The 18,709-nt window shown below is 52.1% G+C and overlaps 1 protein-coding gene across 1 annotated transcript; it reads right to left on the bottom strand.

Annotated features, from left to right (window-relative positions):
• Positions 1 to 514: 514 nt before the first annotated feature.
• RAMP3 (receptor activity modifying protein 3) lies at positions 515 to 17,292 on the bottom strand (the record flags this gene model as incomplete). Its single annotated transcript, XM_079711470.1, has 3 exons — positions 515 to 770; positions 4,635 to 4,767; positions 17,223 to 17,292. 3 exons carry the CDS (start codon positions 17,290 to 17,292, stop codon positions 515 to 517), a joined length of 459 nt encoding a protein of 152 aa, XP_079567596.1.
• Positions 17,293 to 18,709: the final 1,417 nt, after the last annotated feature.

The following is an 18,709-nucleotide window of genomic DNA, read 5'->3' as shown; positions in this document are numbered from 1 at the left end:
GGCCAGGGATGGGGGTGGAGTCAGAGTGGGAGGTGGGGCCAGGGCTGGGGGTGGAGTCAGAGTTGGAGATGGGGCCAGGGCTGGGGGTGGAGTCAGAGTGGGAGGTGGGGCCAGGGCTGGGGGTGGGGTCGGGACTGGGGGTGGGGCCAGGGCTGGAGGTGGGGTCAGGGCCAGAGGTGGAGTCAGAGCCAAGGGGTGGAGTCAGGGCTGGGCTGGGGCCAGGGGTAGAGTCAGTTGGGAGGGCAGGGTCGTGGTCTGGCCGGGGCTGCAGATGGGGCACCACAGGACTCAGTGCTAGGAACCCCGAGGCCCCAGCCCAGCCTGGGACAGCGCAGGCAAAGCAGCGGTGACTTGTGCCCAGCACGCAGGCTCCAGCCGCGGCACGTTTTCTTTCACCAGCCCAAAGGCCGCCCAGGCAGGGTGGGGGGCAGCCGAAGAGTGTCCACTGGCTCTCCCAGCCCTGGAGAACTTTCTTCCGCTTCTCCAGACGGGGCCCCTCGGACTCACCGGGCCCTCACACCACCTGGTTGGTGCGTTTGCTGCGCCACACCACCACGCCAGTCATGACGACGGTCAGCAGGATGGGCAGTGCAATGAGCGGGATGAGAATTTCGTCTGGGGGGTCCTTCCAGTGCTGCCTGTCCACGGAGCAGTTTTGGAAAAACCTCCTGTGGACCCCAGCAATGAAGCTCTCCGCCAAGGGGTTGGGCCAGTAGCAGCCCACCACGTTGGTCTCCACCTCGGTGCAGTTGGTGAAGCTCTCGTAGTACCTGCGAAGGCAGAGGCCTTGACCGCCTGGGTCCCCTGCTCCTTCTCACGCTGGCCCTGACCGCCGGGAAAGTGGGGGGCAGTCCCGTCTGGCCTCCTGCTCTCATCATGGCCCCAGGCCACAGGGGCAGGCCTCCTGCTATGAGCCCTATTGGGCCTGCTGGGCCAGCAGGGTCCATCTCCCTGGCGTCCTTGCCCAGAGGTTCTCTGGCATGGCGACCCCATGCCCTGCTTCCCACCTCTAGGCCTCAGCCCCGCTTTCATCTGCCGCTGAGCCACCTCCCCAAAGCACACAGCCATGTTCTCCTCCCCTTCGCAGGCTGCTGCGTCACAAACTCGATTCCCCTCGTGCCCACCCCAGCAGACAATGACCTCTGCACAGAGCCTGGTGTCATCGAGCCCAACTCCTGACCCTCCCATCTTAAAACAGAGGCATCAGAGCCCAGCAAGGAAACTCTGAGGCCATGAGCTCCCCAAAATATACCTCATGCCCCGTTCTGCATCTCCTCCATCATCCCTGCCCTCATCCTGGTCATCCACAGCCGTCACCTGCTTCCTATGAGGACGTGAACTCCCAACGCCCAAGGTCTGGGCCCAGCACTTCTCAGGTTTTCCCAGAGGGTACTCTGGGCCTGGCTTCTTTTTCCAAGACCAAGGGATGTGTGGAGTCACAGCCACTTGGACCTGCAAGGCCCTTGTCACCTAAGGCCTCTCTATGGGCCCCCCCCCGGGGAGGAGGTCTCTCTGAGGCAGGCCGAGGGCCAGCGGCCTCCCAGTCAAGTCAGCCTGCCCTCATTTACCTGTTTTGGGGGAGCGTGTCCCACCTGTGAGGCCAGCCCCGGCCTGTCTTCCTCTCAGAAGTCCCCTCCCCCAGCCCCCATCTGACAGGACACGTGGGATTCACCCCGCCCCAAGGTCTTCCTGTCTGTGTCGGTTAGCTGGAAAGGGCACTCAGCAAACCACCCATGAGGAGCCACGTCCATCCAGTGGGCAGGCTCTGGACGGCCCTTGAAGCCAACCAAGGGCTACAGCTACCAGGACCAGAGTTCAGCCCCACGGCCAGCTGGCCTGGGATTAGCGGCCTCTGGGGGTGGTGGCCTAGGCTGGCAGCCATTGTCCAAGATGCTCTGGTGAGAGGGCTGGTCAGACACATGCCAAGGTGCACCAGCTCCAGCACTGCCCACCTTCTCTTGCAGCTGGCAGAGTGCTGCATGCAGGACAGGTATGGGGGCAGGAGAGGCTCCTGCCTCAGATCCCCACAGGCACCAGGCCCTGTGGCCCCCGTCCTCCCTCCGGTGTGGACCCAGGGAGAATGGCCTGGCCTGAGCAACAGGAAGGAACCGCTTCCTGCAAGGAACTTCCTGTACAGAACCTCATCTCTCCCTGGAAAGGCGGTGGGAAACGGGGCGGCTAATCGCTCAACCAGGCCTTCGTAGTGCCCACGCCTCCTGGCAGTTCCAGGCAGTTTCCCAGCCCAGACACTTGGGTTGCTGGTCAGGCACACATCTGCCCTGCACCCCTCAGGTAACGCAGACGAGGGAAACCCACACGAGGCAAAAGAGAGTGGGAAGCAAAGGGTACGGCCTGGAATCCGTGTGCAGAGCCGTGATGTGGCCCCTGGGACATGCTCAGGCCCTGGGACATCTCACCCGGCAGGTCCTCGGGCAAAAACATCACTCCCCAAGACCCACCCCTCCCACTGGGCCCCGTCAGTGACCTGCCACCCCAGACGGAGCCTCTAACCGGACACCCTGCCAAGCCCCGACCCACCCCAGGGCTCAGTAGGGCTGAAACGAAGCAGATGGAGCTGGGGGAAGCCCCACTGTGGACAGCAAGCTGCAGGCGCCGGGGAGTGGTGTGTGGCCCGAGTGACCCCCATGCACGGAAAACAGCAGCTTAGGGGTCAGGATGAAGAATCAATGTCCTTCAATCCCAGCTAGGCCACTGACCATCTTCCTGACTTTGCCCACTTAACTTAGCCTCCGTGAGCCTCAGTTTCCCCGCCTGTAAATGGGGTTCACAATTCTTATCCAATAAGGTGACTGAAAGGACAAATGAGGTGAAGTGAATACACTCCTGGCAAGTGCCTGGCACATAGTAGGTGCTCGGTGAGGTCTCGGGGGGAGCCCCAAAGGCCAGGAATGGGGCAGAGCTGAGCACAACACCCATCTCTGTGGATCGACCTACGGGGCCAGGCGCAGAATGCCCACACCTGGTGCTTCCCAAGAATGCTGGGAAGTGTCTCTGAATGTTAATAGCAAACGCTTTTAGGATGAAAGGCACCGAAAGGTCAGGCACTCAGGCACATGGCAAGAGTTGTAGAGGCCAACTCCCACATCCCAGCATCCCGCCCTTCCCTGCGCTGGGGAGGCAGAAGGCAGGGACGCACACACAGCTCCCGAGCCCTGTTAACTCGCCAGCCCGAGTTCAGGCTGGAGATGAAATCAGGGTGGCCTTCACAAGGAAGCTGCTGTTTGTGTGACATTGCAGAACCAGGGTCACGACAGGGTCTGTGCTTCCCAAGCGTACCCTGGTCACCCAGGGCCTCCCCGTGTCCTCCCTTCAGCCTGGCTCCCAGAGCAAGAGAAGACGCAGCCATAGGCCAGATGGGAAATGGGGGATGCAGAGGCCGGGAGCGAGGCAAACCGCCCCCGTCAGACTCCCTCTCCCGCCAGGCAAATTTCCCTACTCAGGTGGATGTCGGCCCCTCTCTCTCCAACTCCCAGACCCCGCTCCTGGCTGCCCCTCTGCTGTCCTCAGGCCCCAGGGCTGGATGTCTGATCTCCTCACTGAGGCTTTAGCAGGTGACAAAGGCGCAGGATGGGAAGCGCCCACTTCATCCGCCCTTACCCCGACCCCTGCGTGTCCACTCCAGGCTTGGCGTCCAGGCCAGGCTCGGAGGACAAGAAGAAGCCTGGCCAAGCCCCTTCCCGAGCCCCCAGCCCCCTTTCCCAGCAGACACAGAAATTTCATACCGTTTGGTTCAGCGAACGACTATATCTGCGAGGGGCCTGGGGACGCGCCCACAAGGAGCCACTGTCCCCTGGGGAGTTGGGCGTGGAAGCCCCTAGAACCGCCACTGGGGGCAGAGAACACAGGGGCCGGGGTCTTGGAGGGGAAAGGGCTGATGCGACTGAGCAAACCCGGGGCTCCCAGGAAGGATGGGGCCTCCAGGCAGGCGCGGCTCACAGGACAGTGTGAGTCTGCAGCGGCCGCCAGCAGCGCACCAGGTTGAGATGGCCAAGTGGGAAGTGCAGGAGGGCGGGCACAGCCCGTCGGTGATTTCTGAGGAGGTGAAAGGGCCACCTTGACACTTGATGCTAGGTGTGACCAGAGGAGATCAAAAACCTCGGGAGCTTCTAGAACGTGGGGCCCTCTGTGGTGAGGCGCTGCTCCCACCGTACCAGGTAGAAACCAGCGGGGTTCAGTTTCTCTGGGGTCCACTGGTCCTGACTACAAACCCAGCCCTGGCCGGTGCTGTGAAGAAAACCCAAAATGACAATTTCCACCCAGCACGGACCATGAAGAGAGGCAGGCACGCCAGGGAAGGGCACTAACCCAATTCAGGAAGGGCAGTGGGTGGCAGGGTTTCCCAGAGACATGACCTTGCTCAGAGGAATGGGGGACACAAAGCCTGGAGTGTCCAGTTTGGAACTGCCAGGGTGGTCCGTGAGGGGAGCGGAGGGTTGTGAGGCTTGGAGTGGACCTCGGAGCATGCGGGGCACAGACGCCGAGGGCAGGACGTGGGCAGGGCAAGGGCGGGGCACAGGCACACGGTCAGCAGGATACAGACGGGCTGTGGGCAGAGGGTAGGCAAGCCATGGGCAGGGCGTGGGCAGGCCCAGTGCCTGAGCAGGGACACTCACACGATGAACTCCGACAAGTTGCACCACTTCCAGACCTCCACCTTCTTCATCCTTTCAGCAAAGGTCTTGCCGCAGTGAGGCAGCATGGCCAGCATGCGCTTCTCATTGCAGCCGCCCGCTGGGGGACACTCCCCTAGAGAGGAGACAGCCGTGAGCACTGCTGGAATTGCTGGCATGAGCCTTGAAGGGCCCATGCTGATGTCCCTCAAGGCCAGCTGGGGTCTTCCTCCTTCACCTTGACCTCCATGTGACCCGGGGAGGTTGAAGCCAGTGCAGAAAGAGTGGCCCACTTGGAGGCATCAAGGAGACAGGACCCAGAGGGCCCGTGGCCTCCCGGGGCGTCATGGGAAGAAGCAGGTAAGAGGAGGGCAGCACGCAGAGGGACAGGGGTCCCGGGAGTGGAGAGGCTGAGGGCTGACGGATTCTGGGCTGGGTGGGGGCAGGGAGCAGGGACGACCACTGCACCTCGAGATGAGGGCACCTGGAGCATGTCCCAGGAAGGATTCTGAGAGTCTGATGACAGTCCCAGGCCTCTGGGCAGCGACAGAGGCCCCTTGACAGTAAGGACTGCCCACCCTGTCAAAGCCACCCCCTTGAACTCCAGGAGGCCAGGGGCTGAGGGCTGCAGGGTCCAGCAACAGCGGCCAGTCCTTTGAACACTCTTGGGGTCTGGCAGGACCCCTGCCCCACGATTTCTCATCACTCTTCCTGAACTCTGCCCCCAACACTTCCTGTCCCCTCCACCCCCAGAGAACACCCTCCTCCCACTGGGAACACCCGCCTGTCTGACCCTCAGGACCCATCCCCCCACCCTCTCCAGGCACCCGATTTCCAGGGGTCAGTTCCCCACCTCGTAATCTTCCCTCTCATGACCCCCAGCTTTGGGTCCCATCATATAATCAAGAGAAAGCCCTGCTGTGCATGTCCTGGAGTATGTATGTTGTATTGATATATGTGTGTGTCTTTGTGTACGCTGCCCTGCCATGTGCGTCTTGGTGTGTGTGTGTTGTGTTCACATCTGTGTGTGTTGTGTGTGTAGGTATATCTGCCCTGCCATGTGTATCCTGACGTATGTATGTGTGTATGTATATATGTGTACTGCCCTGCCGTGTGTGTCCTGATGTGTGTATGTGTGTTGTGTGTATATGTATGTCTGTGTGGTATGTGTGTTTGTACATGTGCGTGTCTATGTGTACGCTGCCCTACTGTGTGTATCTGGTGTATGTGTGCCTATGTGGGACTCACAACTTCACAACTTACAATAATCTTACAATAATGAAGACAGTGTGGTACTGGCATAAGGGTAGACATATAGATCAATGGAATAAAATTGAGAGTCCAAGAATCAACCTTCATTTTAGAATAAAATTATTTTCTATAAATGTACCAAGACAATTCACCAGGGAAAGAATAGGCTTTTCAACAAATGGTGCTGGAACTACTGTATATACACATGCAAGAGAATAAAGTTAGACCCTTTCCTCACAATTTACACAAAAATTAACTCAAAACATATAAGAGAGCTAAATGTAAGAGCTAAACTGTAAAAATTCTTAGGATAAAAGAAGAAAGTCTTTGTGTCCTTGTATAAAACAAAGTCTTCTTAAATATGACACCAAAAGCACAAACAACAAAAGAAAAAGACAGAAAGTGAACTATATCAAATTTTTTAACTTCTGTGCTTCAAAAGATACCACCAAGAGAGTGAAAAGACAACCCGCCGAATGAAAGAAAATGTATGAAAATCATATTTCTGATAAGGGGCTTGTATCTAGAATAGATAAAGAACTCTTACGACTCTATAAAAAGAGAGCAATGACCCATTTAAAAATAGGTAAAGGATCTGAATAAACATTTCTCCAAAAATATACACAAATGACCAATAAGCACATGAGAAGATAATCAACACCATTAGCCATCAGGGAAATGCAAGTAAAAACCATAATCAGATATCACTTCACACCCCCCAAGATAGCTATTATCAAAAAGATCTAACAAATGTTGGTGAAGATGTGGAGAAATTTGAACCCTCATATGCTGCTGGTAGAAAGGTAAAATGATGCAGTCACATTGGAAAATAGTTTCCTGGCAGTTTCTCAAAATGTTAAAAATACAATTACTATATGACCCCACAATTACACTACTAGATGTAGTAGTGTAATTTCTTTCCATAAAAGAATGAAGTACTGACATGTGCTACAACTTGGATAAACCTTGAAAACATTATGTTAAATGAAAGATGCCAGTCACAAAATACCACATATTGTATGATTCCATTTAACGAAATCTGCAGAATAGCCAAATCTATAGAGGCAGAGTGCAGATTAGATTACTTAAGGCCAAGGGGGTTGGTGGAATGGGGCATGACTGCTAATGAGCATGGAATTTATTCAGGAGTGATGAAATGTTCTCAACTGGATTGTGGTGATAGTTGAGAAACTCTGTAAATATACTAAAAAACATTGAACTATATACTTTAAATGGGTGAATGTGTGGTATGTGAGTTATATCTCAAAAAGCTTTTTTAAAATTAAAAGCTTTTTCAAACATTCAAAAGTTGAAAGAAGGTATTACAAGCACACTCAAACTTCAAGTAATATTTAAGAATTTCCTTTAGGGAGAAGGAAAATAATATCAGAAGTAAATATTGATCTTCACAAAGGAATGAAGAGCACCAGAAATTGTAACTCTAGGAGTAAATATATAAAATTTGTTTCTCAATATTTAAATCTTTTAAAAGATAACTGACTGTGAAAACAAAAACAATAATGTATTGTGGGGACTTCCCTGGTGGCGCAGTGGTTGAGAATCCACCTGCTAGTGCAGGGGACACGGGTTCAATCCCTGGTCTGGGAAGATCCCACATGCCGCACAGCAACTAAGCCCGTGTGCCACAACTACTGAGCCTGCACTCTAGAGCCCGCAAGCCACAGCTACTGAAGTCTACGCACCTAGAGCCCATGCTCCACAACAAGAGAAGACACCGCAATGAGAAGTCCGTGCACTGCAATGAAGAGTAGCCCCCGCTCGCTGCAACTAGAGAAAGGCCACGTGCAGCAACGAAGACCCAAAGCAGCCAAAAATAAATAAATAAATTTATAAAAATAAATAATGTATTGTGGATTTACAACTTAAGTTTAAATAAAATGTATGACAGTGATAACATAAAGGGCAAAAATGGAAGGTTCTTGTGATATACGTGAATTGATATAATATCATTTAAAGATAGACTGTGATAAGTTAAAGATACACACTACAAACCCTAAAGCAACCACTAAAGTAACTGAAAAATAATAATAATTACAGCCAATTAGTGAAGGAGAAGAAGAAGAAGGAGAAGTTGAAAAGTGAAAAAAGTACTAAGTCCAAAAGAAGGCAGAAAAAGAAAGGGGAAAGAAGAACTTACGGTACCATGGTAGATTTAAAACTAACCATATCAATAAATTATCATATTGAAAGTAAATGGTCTAAGCACCCCAATTAAGGAACAAAGATTGTTAGATGAGATCAAAAAGCAAGACCCAATATTAGGCTACTTACAAGAACCCTACCTTAAAATGACTCAAATAGATTCAAAGTAAAAGATGGGAAAAGATATGTCATGCTACCACTAATCAAAAGAAAGGTGGAGTGGCTAAATTAATACTGGACAAAGTAAGTATATTTCAGAGCAAAGAATATTACCGGAGATGAAAAGAGTCATTCCATAATGATAAAGGGCTCAATTCATCAAGAGGACATAGCAATTCTAAGCATGTATGCACCCAATAACAGAGCATCAAAATACACAAAGCAAAAATGAATAGAACTACAGGGAGAAAATGACAAATCCACAATTATCATTGGAGAAGTCAATATCCTCTGTCAATAATTTATAGAACAATAGACAAAAAACCCAATAAGACTGGGCTTCCCTGGTGGTGCAGTGATTGGGAGTCCGCCTGCCGATGCAGGGGACACAGCTTCGTGCCCCGGTTCGGGAAGATCCCACATGCCGCGGAGCAGCTGGGCCCATGAGCCATGGCCGCTGAGCCTGCGCGTCCAGAGCCTGTGCTCCGCAACAGGAGAGGCCACAGCAGTGAGAGGCCCCCGTAGCGCAAAAACAAAAAAAAACCCAATAAGATTATAAAAACTTGAGTAGCAGAAGTGTGCAGGGGTAGGACAGGAGCCCAGTGGCACTGGGGTGGATACGTACGGTTGTTGGGTGAAAAGGAGAAGAAGTGACACTGGAAGGTGGACCCAAAGCCAGACTAGTGCAGGTGTGCAGGCCTTCCCAGTTTATTTAAAGCCTAACAGAAGGCAGAGGTGAGTTTTTAAACTCAGCACTCCCCCGCTGAACCCAACCTGAGCCTCAGAGCCTTCACGTCACGGTGTCCCAGGCGAGCAGGCAACCAGCAGCCAAGATGGAAGCTGATGCCCCTTCAAGAGGAGGGCTGCCATCTCTGCAGGAAGGGAGGGCGATGTCCTTCTGGAGCTTAACCACGCCACCCATCAGATGCCAGCCCCGCCCCCTTGTAGTCACTGCTTTGCTGTGTGGCTCTGGAGAGGCCCTTCACCTTTCTGGGCCTTATCTCCCCGTTTATAAAAAAAAGGAGTTATTCTGATTCTGGCTGTTTTCACTCGTTAATAGTCATGCACCTGGGAAATCTCTCTCAACTTGTCACCATCTGGCCCCCACTGCCCCACACACACAGCACTCTGCCAGGACCCTCTGGCCGCCCACCCTCCTCTGCAGGTCACCACAGCCCCCCTTCCCAGGCTCCAGCAGGTCTGGCTTGTGTGCTCCCATGCTGTCAATTCAGTTCTGTTTTAACACGGCTCTCGACTTGGTCGTTGAAGGAAATAATCATTGTAATAAAAGCCCATTGAAGGCAGAACAAAGCCATTCCCCTCGGAGGCTGGTGCAGACCACCATACCTGAGCCTACCTGGAGATTTCTGCGGCTAGGGGGCTCCCTCCCGGCCCCTCTCAGCACTGAGTCTCTCAGGGAGACCACGTGAGGTGTCTGACTTGGCCGCACACCAGACTCACCCAGGCCACAGCCCAGGTCCTGAGACAGGGACCAAGAATCAGTGTTTGTTAAACTGCCCCTGCGCCCACATAATTCCAACGTGCTGTCAGAGCCGAGAACAAGTGGGAAGAGCAATGCTTGCTCACAGTTACGTGCACACAGGCACGTGGAGATCTTGTGCAATGAAGATTCTGACCCCGCAGGCCTGGGGCACCAAGATGCTAATCTCTGACAAGCTCCAGGTGGTTGATGCCAGACCCAGGCCCACACTCTGCAGAGTAAGAGACAGAAAATGGGAGCGCTGAAACCAAGGGCCAGAGGGGAGTCAGACGGCCCCGTGGCTCTTCTCCCCGGCCCAGACGCACTCACTCTCCTCTCTGAGGCTCGGTTTCCCTATCTGGAAATGGAGCCGTGACACCTGCCGTGACACCTCCTTGCCCGGCTTCCCTCCGCTTGAGTTCTGACCAGTGTCCACTGAGTGCCCTGTCCTAAGTGTGGTCCAGCTCACCGATCCCTGCAACAGCCCGACAAGACAGGGCCACTGTGACCGGGGAAAGTCATCCCCCTGCTCAGTAACATGGTAGGGGGCCAAACCCAGGTGCAGCCCTGGGTCCAGAGCCGTGCAGGCCCGCAGTTAGTGACTTTAGGGAACGCAGGCTCTCAGGCTGAGGTGGAGGCAGATGATGAGAAGGCAGCCTATGCTCCTTTCTCCCACTGACTGCCGTGTTCCAAAGGCATCTTTTCCCCGCAGCTCACTGACAGGCTCCCCACCACAGGCTCTGAAAGTCCACCTGATGTTCTCTACATCCAGCCCTTGTACCCATTCCTGGGCTTGGTCTTGTTGTCCCCTGACAGTATCCTCTCAGTATCCTTCATGGCTGTCCTGGGCTCCACCCTCCTACCACATGGGCATGGGCCAGGCAAGTCTCACACTGTTCGCCCCTGCTGGCTGCTGCCGCTTCTCCCAGCCATGGCCCAACTGGACCTGGCCCGTCTAGACCACCTGGACCACCATCTAGACCCAACTGGACCTGGATTTTAATCCTCTGGACCTGGACCCCCTGGACCTCTTGGGCCTTGAATACCTGGACCCTGGACCTCCTAGATGTCCCCTGGACATTGAATACCTGGACCCCCTGGACCTCTTGGACCCCTTGGACCTGGACCCCCCTGGACCTGGACCACCTAGACATCCTCAGCCTGACCCAACCGCCACCTGTCAGATCACTGAGACCCAGCCCAGGGCTTTCTCGTCCTCCCCTCCCACTTCTCCCCACCACTGGAGCCCCTTCCTCCTCTTCCTTCCTGCTTCCTTATGGACAGAAGCTCCATGAACCCAGAATCTCCATGTGTCCCAGAATCGCCACATACCCAGCACTACAGGGGCCTGGCCAGGGCAGGTTGAGAATGTATCATCAAGGACCACGTGACATCCTAAGGCAGGTTTCCTGGGATAACTTCTCCCACCCATGGGGGCGGGAGGCGGGGTGGGAGGATGCTGTGAGGATGCACAGGGTAGGCACCATGGGACACCTGTCTGATCAACCACAGGTGCCCTCCGTGAGGGGGTGGGGAGACTGGTAATTACGGCACCATTTCTTTTTTTTTTTTTAATTTTATTTTTGCTGTGTTGGGTCTTCGTTTCTGTGCGAGGGCTTTCCCTAGTTGCGGCGAGCAGGGGCCACTCTTCATCGCGGTGCGCGGGCCTCTCACTATCGTGGCCTCTTTTGTTGCAGAGCACACGCTCCAGACACGCAGGCTCAGCGGCCATGGCTCACGGGCCTAGTTGCTCCGCGGCATGTGGGATCCTCCCAGACCAGAGCTCAAACCCGTGTCCCCTGCATTAGCAGGCAGATTCTCAAACACTGTGCCACCAGGGAAGCCCGTGTCACCATTTCTGATGCACAGGCTTAAGGGGCTCCCAGCCAAACCCAACAACCTGCCCTGTGTTATAACAGTGAGGTAAAGATGCAGATTCCTGACAACACCAAGAAAGTGTGTTGCTGCCACCCACTCAAGCTACCAGCTGCATTCATAGAGGTCTCGGGAATTAAATTGAAATAGAAAACCATTTCAGTTTGTTCCATCAGAGAAACAAAGAAAATGCAGGACTGTGTTCCTTCTGTCTAGGGGACTTCCAGACTCTGGGAGATGATAAACAGCCAAACAGATGCATTTCCAAGAGAAAGGCCTTTTATGGCCAGTCATTTGGAAATGAAATACAGAAGCTCTCGTTCTCCTCTGGTGCAAATCAGCAGCGAGCAGACTCAGCAGGCTCTGCAGCGATGGGCCACGGCCAGTAGGGCTGTGGGAGGGTGTGGTTTCTGAAAGGTTCTGCCCCCAGTGTCTGCAGTCTGAGGAGATCCCTCCCCACACTGGACCTCAGTTTCTGTATCTATACGATGAATAGGGACGTCAGAGGACCTTCAAACACCTCTTGGCTAACCACCTCCTTGCAATCACTGCGTCACTGGGGTACTTGATATCCAGCCGCTGCATCTGGGCTCGCTTGAGTCCACAGAATCCAACGTGACAGGAGGTGGCTCAACAGCAGGACAACATTACTCCCACCAGTGACAAAAACAGTGACAGTGACATGTTAATACACATACACACTGGCATGGGCACTCTGTCTGGGGGTGCTGTAAGTGAGCCCCTGGGAGCCACAGTTGCTAGCAAACTCAAGTGCCCACAGAATGCGTCCCAGGCACTGATGGGAGCTTCCCATACATACAACCCTTTCATTCCACACTCTTGGGCCCCGCATGTTGTTATGGGGACTGAGCTCATTGAATCCAAATGGCAATCACAACAGCCCTTTATAAGTTGCTATTCCTGCATCCACACTAGAGTGGGGGAAACTGAAGCTAAGGGCCAGTAAGTAAGTGTCTTATAATCTTGGGGTTAAGCTGCTGCAAAGGGAGGCCCCCAGGATTCACACCCAGACCCAAGGGGCTGGTCAAGGGCTAGGCATGAAACCGAGCAGTAGGCCTTGGATTAATTAGTAGAACTTCAACCAAAAGTGAAAAAGGATAGGGGAAGAGGCTTTTTAAACTCAAGTAAGTAAATTTAACTTAGTCCAACTATTATTTTTGGTTTTACACTGGCCAGGTGAATTGCCATGACACACGATGTCCTGATTCCCTATCTTTCCATTTGTATGTTGTTTGTTGTTAAAAAAGGGAACCTCATTTGGGTAAGTCGAGGGACTTGTTGGACTTCACCCTTCTGTTTTTGTGCTACAAGAGTTGAATTTTGTTCTTTGTGTGTATCTTTGCATTTGTCTTGGGCATAAGTGTGACTTCTATGGGAAACAAAATTTGTTTTCTGAATGCAGCACCTCAGGGTGCATCCTCCAGAAGTGGACCACTTCCAGTTGCAAACCAATGAAACGTAAAAAGATGATTTTCCTTTGTAATACAACCTGGCCATAATACTTCCTAGATTCAGGGGGGAAAATTTGCCCTTTAATGGGTCCCTAAACTACGCTACTATTATGCATTAGAGTTATTTCACAATAGAGAGGAAAAATGGGATAAGATTTATAAACGAATAAGCTTTATATTGAAATAAATACCTGATTCATGAATAAGTTTTAAAATGAAGGTATGGGACTTCCCGGTGGTGCAGTGGTTAAGAATCTGCCTGCCAGTTCAAGGGACACGGGTTCGATCCCTGGTCCAGGAAGATCCCAGATGCCACAGAGCAAATAAGCCCGTGCTCCACAACTACTGAGCCTGCACTCTAGAGACCACGAGCCACAACTACTGAGCCCACCTGCCACAGCTACTGAAGCCCACACACCTAGAGCCCGTGCTCCACAACAAGAGAAGCCACCGCAATGAGAAGCCCACGCACCGCAATGAAGAGTAGCCCCCACTCGCCGCAACTAGGGAACGCCCGCGCACAGCAACGAAGACCCAACCTAGCCGAAAATAAATAAATAAATAAATAAATAAATAATATTAATGAAGCTATGAGATCTCTGCCTATCTGGATATATGTATGTCTGTGTATACTTTATAATTATATGTTTTTATCCTTGGATAGTATTACCAAAACTCATTTGTAAATGAGCTCTACTTAATTGGCTTAAAGAAAAGTAAGTGCTTACAAATCAAAATTTCTAAATACAACAAAAAACTAACCAAAATGAATTTCAGGTTCATGTGATCTGGGGAATATTCAGTATTAAATTAATATCCAGCATTAAAGTTAGTTTAAGTATAGTTAATACAGACATGTCTTTAGAGTCATCAATGTTAAGTATGATAATTTTATTGTACCTAAGTTTACTGAAAGTCAGTAAATTCATATTATATCTATTGAAAAAATTGTCAACAAGAAAATTAATTTGGTATGATGATACTGTCATAAGTAAAAAAAATAGAGATAAGTGGTATAGAAGCTTTTAGGTGAACTCTTTAGAAGTAATTACGTTTTAGTCTTTCCAGATTCTTAGTAACTTGAAACTTTCGAGTTTTGCTGAATTAAGTTAAAGGATAAAAATTTCTTGAAGGTCTAGGTCATTTTTAAGATAAAATACTGGAATATTGATTGCTAGACAAGTCTATCTTCTTTTGTCTTATGAGAGAAAAAAAACTAAAGATGTTTGAGTTTATTAGACACACATCTTGAACCACTTTAAAGAGAGATATTATGCTATAAAAATGTATTTTTTAAAAAATATGTTTTTAGAGGTTAGAGAGTTTATAAGTTTGCCAATCAGAAAACGTTGGTATAACAAACAGTTCAGTTAGTTGGCTTTTGGTTTTTGCTGGCGATTAAGGTTTTTAAGGGTTAAAAATTCAAATAAATATGTGATTAAACTATTAAAAATAATAAGGAAATCATTTCAGAATGTAAAGAAAATACGCTGTCAGCAAGAGAAGGATGGAGATATTTTTGTTAAAGAAAAAGGGAAAATAATTTTGTCCTAGAGCTCATTGTTTCTAGATGGGAAAAAATAAGGGACAAACTTATATAGATACAGAAAGTTGTAGAAAGTTTATGGAAAAGGAACCTTAAGAAAAGAGTTTTGTGCATGGTCAGGATTGATTGAGATTAGATTGAATTTAAAAGCAAACTAATACAGGACTAGAGTTTGTTTTTCTCTCTCTGTTAAGAGAACAAAGTTTTCCTGGAATACTGAGCTGCTTTGATAACAGATTGTAAGTTTCTTTCTCTAGCTAACTTTGAGTTTCCCAAAGGGCCCCTGAGCCATCTCAGAAAGACATATTAAACTAATTAAGATTATTTGGTCTATTAAACTACATGGAAAACATTATATGAAAAAATTTCTCTAATAAAGTTGTAACAGAGTATAACTACTCGTGACATGTATCACTGCTTGCTTTAAGTCTACTGCTTGGAGCATGTGCAATGTTTGTGTGACAATTTGATATAATTGATAAGATGTATAACCTATAAAATGTTTCCCTGTCAACATACCTTTGTAGCTGTTTGTTATGTCTGATTAGTTTTCCCCCAACATGGATAACTAGGCAAACATATAAACAAAAAGTAGGAGTGGCACCAAGGGACATGATAGACCCAGAGCAGGCAGTAAACACAATCAAGGGACAGATATTTTGATCATCAGTGCTTTCTACTGAAAGATTTGGAGTCAAAAGGGGGAAATGACAGAAGAAATTTTCACATATTGAGGTATAGGGAAGCCCTTCTGGTTTACATGATTTTTTTTTTTTTTTTTTTTTTTTTGTGGTACGTGGGCCTTTCACTGCTGTGGCCTCTCCTATTGCGGAGCACAGGCTCCGGACGTGCAGGCTCAGTGGCCATGGCTCACGGGCCCAGCCACTCCGCGGCATGTGGGATCTTCCCGGACCGGGGCACGAACCCGTGTCCTCTGCATCGGCAGGCGGACTCTCAACCACTGCGCCACCAGGAAAGCCCGGTTTACATGATTTAACTCAAATTTTATGCTAATTTAAAACAGCCTGTTTGTGGTCTACTAAACATACATTGTATGTCTGCTTTAACCATTAAGGGAAAAAATACATTTGGAGAATAGTACAAACATGCATTTTGATTATTATCCTCATTGTAATATATCTACTGATTTTCAAATGTTTGTCTAGGTGCTATGACAAAGCAATCAAAGAGGGAAGTAATGTTTTCATAATACAAAATATTGATGCTAAGCTTGGAAATAGGGACTATTTCCAACTCTGTGTCCGTTCCCCAAATTGAGGCAGGACTAGGTCCCATTTCACCAGGAAGTAACCAGAGTGATCATCACCCCATTCCCTCAAAGATTTGGGAAAAGTTAAAACAAAAACGGAACTAAAACCAAGTTCCTCTGTCAAGTTTATGACTAACCTTTCTATCCAAAACTTTATTCCCTTTCATATTCTGCACCTGTTCCTCCTCAGGATTGGAAAATATCAAAGAAAAGGGGGGGGGCTTCCCTGGTGGCGCAGTGGTTGAGAGTCCGCCTGCCGATGCAGGGGACACGGGTTCGTGCCCCGGTCCGGGAAGATCCCACATGCCGCAGAGCGGCTGGGCCCGTGAGCCGTGGCCACTGAGCCTGCGCGTCTGGAGCCTGTGCTCCGCAGCGGGAGAGGCCACAACAGTGAGAGCCCCGCATACCGCAAAAAAAAAAAAAAAAAAGAAGCTGACAATGATATTTCAAATAAGCCCAATTTTGCATCTTACAGCCAGGGAAACTGAGACCAGTGAGGGCAAGGGAGCATCCCAAAGGACCCACGGGACAGTGGCCCCCACGGACAGGGCCTGAGACCCTTGAACCCCAGGCCAGGGCTCCCTCCTCCCAGAGCTGGCCAGGCTCAGACCCTGCTCTGCAACTCCCAGTCTCAGCAAGTCTCTCCCACCGAAGCCCTCCCCAAACACGCATACCCTATTACTTGTTCTTGGATGATTTCTTTAGAACGATTTTTCAGAACAACCTTTTCATTCAATCCATTCCCAATTTGTGAGCAATGTGTTCTCCCAAGAGTTGTGTTTTCTTGCTGGAGAAGGGATCTGGGAGGGGAAGCCTCGGAAAGCCGCCCCCTGCCCCCTCCAGCCAGTCTCTCCAGACGCGCACACACACTCACACTGAAACATTGTCCTCGGAAGATCTAGCACTCCCAGTTCTGGATTCCTCTCATCCACACCCCTGCGCCTGGTGTGAACTTAGGAGCCCCGGGACGAGGAGCGCACTATCTCACAGGGAGGAGGGAGACGGACATGCCCGCCGCCGCTGCTCGCTCGGGTGTCGCGCTGGCATGGCGTCCCCAGCTCCAGGGCAGCGAGGCCGGGGACATCGCAGCTGGGAGGAGCAGGCCCAGGCCGAGTCTGCGGCTGGCGGTGCAGAGCCCGCAGGAAACCCTGCGCCTTCCTTCCTAGTCCGGTCGGTCGCCATCGGCTTGGAGAGAGCCTGGGGGCCGCACCCGGTCACCCCTCGCCCTTCCGGAGCGGGGCGCGCCGGGCTCGCCCAGGTCGGTGCAGGGGAGGAGGTGCAGCCAGGTGCGGATGCAGGAAGGCAAAGGCCGCGCGGATCCCACGGCCCCAGAGGCGGTTGGGGCCCCCCGGTGCCGGACCGAGCGTCCCCTTACCGCAGAGCAGCAGCAGCAGCAGCAGCAGTAGCGGGAAAAGGTGCGGGCGCCGCCGCGCTCTTGTCTCCATGGCTGACCAGCTGTAGCGCGCGGTCCAGCTGTGTGGCGCACCATCCAGCTGCGGCGCGCGGTACAGCTGAGTCCGGCTGGGGGCGCTAGGGGCGCCCGGGGGCGGAGCCCAGGCGGGGATGGGGCCACAAAAAGCCCGCCCCCAGGAGGTGCCTTCCCCCAGGATGTGCTCTGCGCCCCTTAGGATGCGCCTCCCTCCCACCCAGGTGCCCTCCCTCAGGTCGTGCTCCCCCAGGACGCTCCCATCCCTAGGACGAGTCCCCTAAGGACGCGTCCTATCCCCCAAGATATGTCTTCCCTCACTGGACGGTCCTTCCCCAGGACGGATCCCCTCCCCAGCGCAAGCCCCCTTCCTGCAGCCCTGGGGGCGCGGCCCACCGCAAGTGAGCACCTGGAAGGCTCCGCCCATCTGGGCTGCGGGGCAAGATGAGGGGTGGGTGAGGGCAGCCTGCCAAGGGCGGGCAGGATCCTGCGGATGCATCCACCCTCACCCCAGCCCGAAGAAGAGCTGGGCAAGGTGTCTGGAGAAGGACTGCTGTGCGTCTCTGTGCCATGAGAGACCGGGGAGGGCAGCCCCCCTGGGGAGAGAGCTGGCGGAGAGTGGGGATATCTCTGTGTGAGGGTGCGGAGAGGAGCCCTCAGGGTGGAGCGCAGCTGATCCCCGAACTCTTATTGGCCTCAGGCCCCCAGGATACTTTCCTGGGGCCTCGCCTGTGGCAGGAGCCTTTGCACCCCTCTGGACTAGAGCAGGTGGGGCCCTACACGCGTGCACTCGGCTGCACTCACGCACACACCCCACTGCCCATGGCTAGAACCGTGTCCTCAGGCCCTGGTCCTGCCCTGTGCCCTCTGGAGGCCGCAGGGGACAAGACGAGGGCCAGGAGAGTGACTGGGTACCCCTAAGGACCTGACCTAGAGGAGTGTCATGGGCTCCGAGGGGAGGGAGGGAGGGACTTGGGATTCTCCAACCATGGGTCACTTCACCTGGCTTGGTTACCTCTGTCACCCTCAGCCCCTAGCATAGACTCTGGCCCCATGGACAGCTGGTCACATTGTCACTGGTGGGGACCCCTCTGCCCTACGGTGCCCCCAGTCCACCCCCCCCAGCACGTGCTGGTCTGAGGGCTCCGGGAGCGGGGTCGGGAATATGGGGGCCCCCTCAGGGATTGGTTGCTCTCAGCCTGGGCCCTTCCCAAGTCAGAGGGATGGAGCAAGTGGGCTCCCCACCTGGACAAGGGCTCCACCTCTCTGAGTGGTGGGAGGTGGGTAATAACCCCACCCCGAAGTCCAGGTCCTGCGAGGGAGGGTCGGGTAGAGGGATTCTAGTACAGGCCTCGCAAAACAACTACCTTGCAAGAGCTGAACTGACCTTTCTTGCATGAGGAAGTCCACTTAATAAGGGATTGAAGCTTTCTGTG

This window comes from Hyperoodon ampullatus, assembly GCF_949752795.1.
Source record: "Hyperoodon ampullatus genome assembly, chromosome: 9".
Classification (NCBI taxonomy): domain Eukaryota; kingdom Metazoa; phylum Chordata; class Mammalia; order Artiodactyla; family Ziphiidae; genus Hyperoodon; species Hyperoodon ampullatus.
The sequence above is the reverse complement of the archived record's forward strand: the minus strand, read 5'-3'. Positions and strand labels throughout refer to the sequence as shown.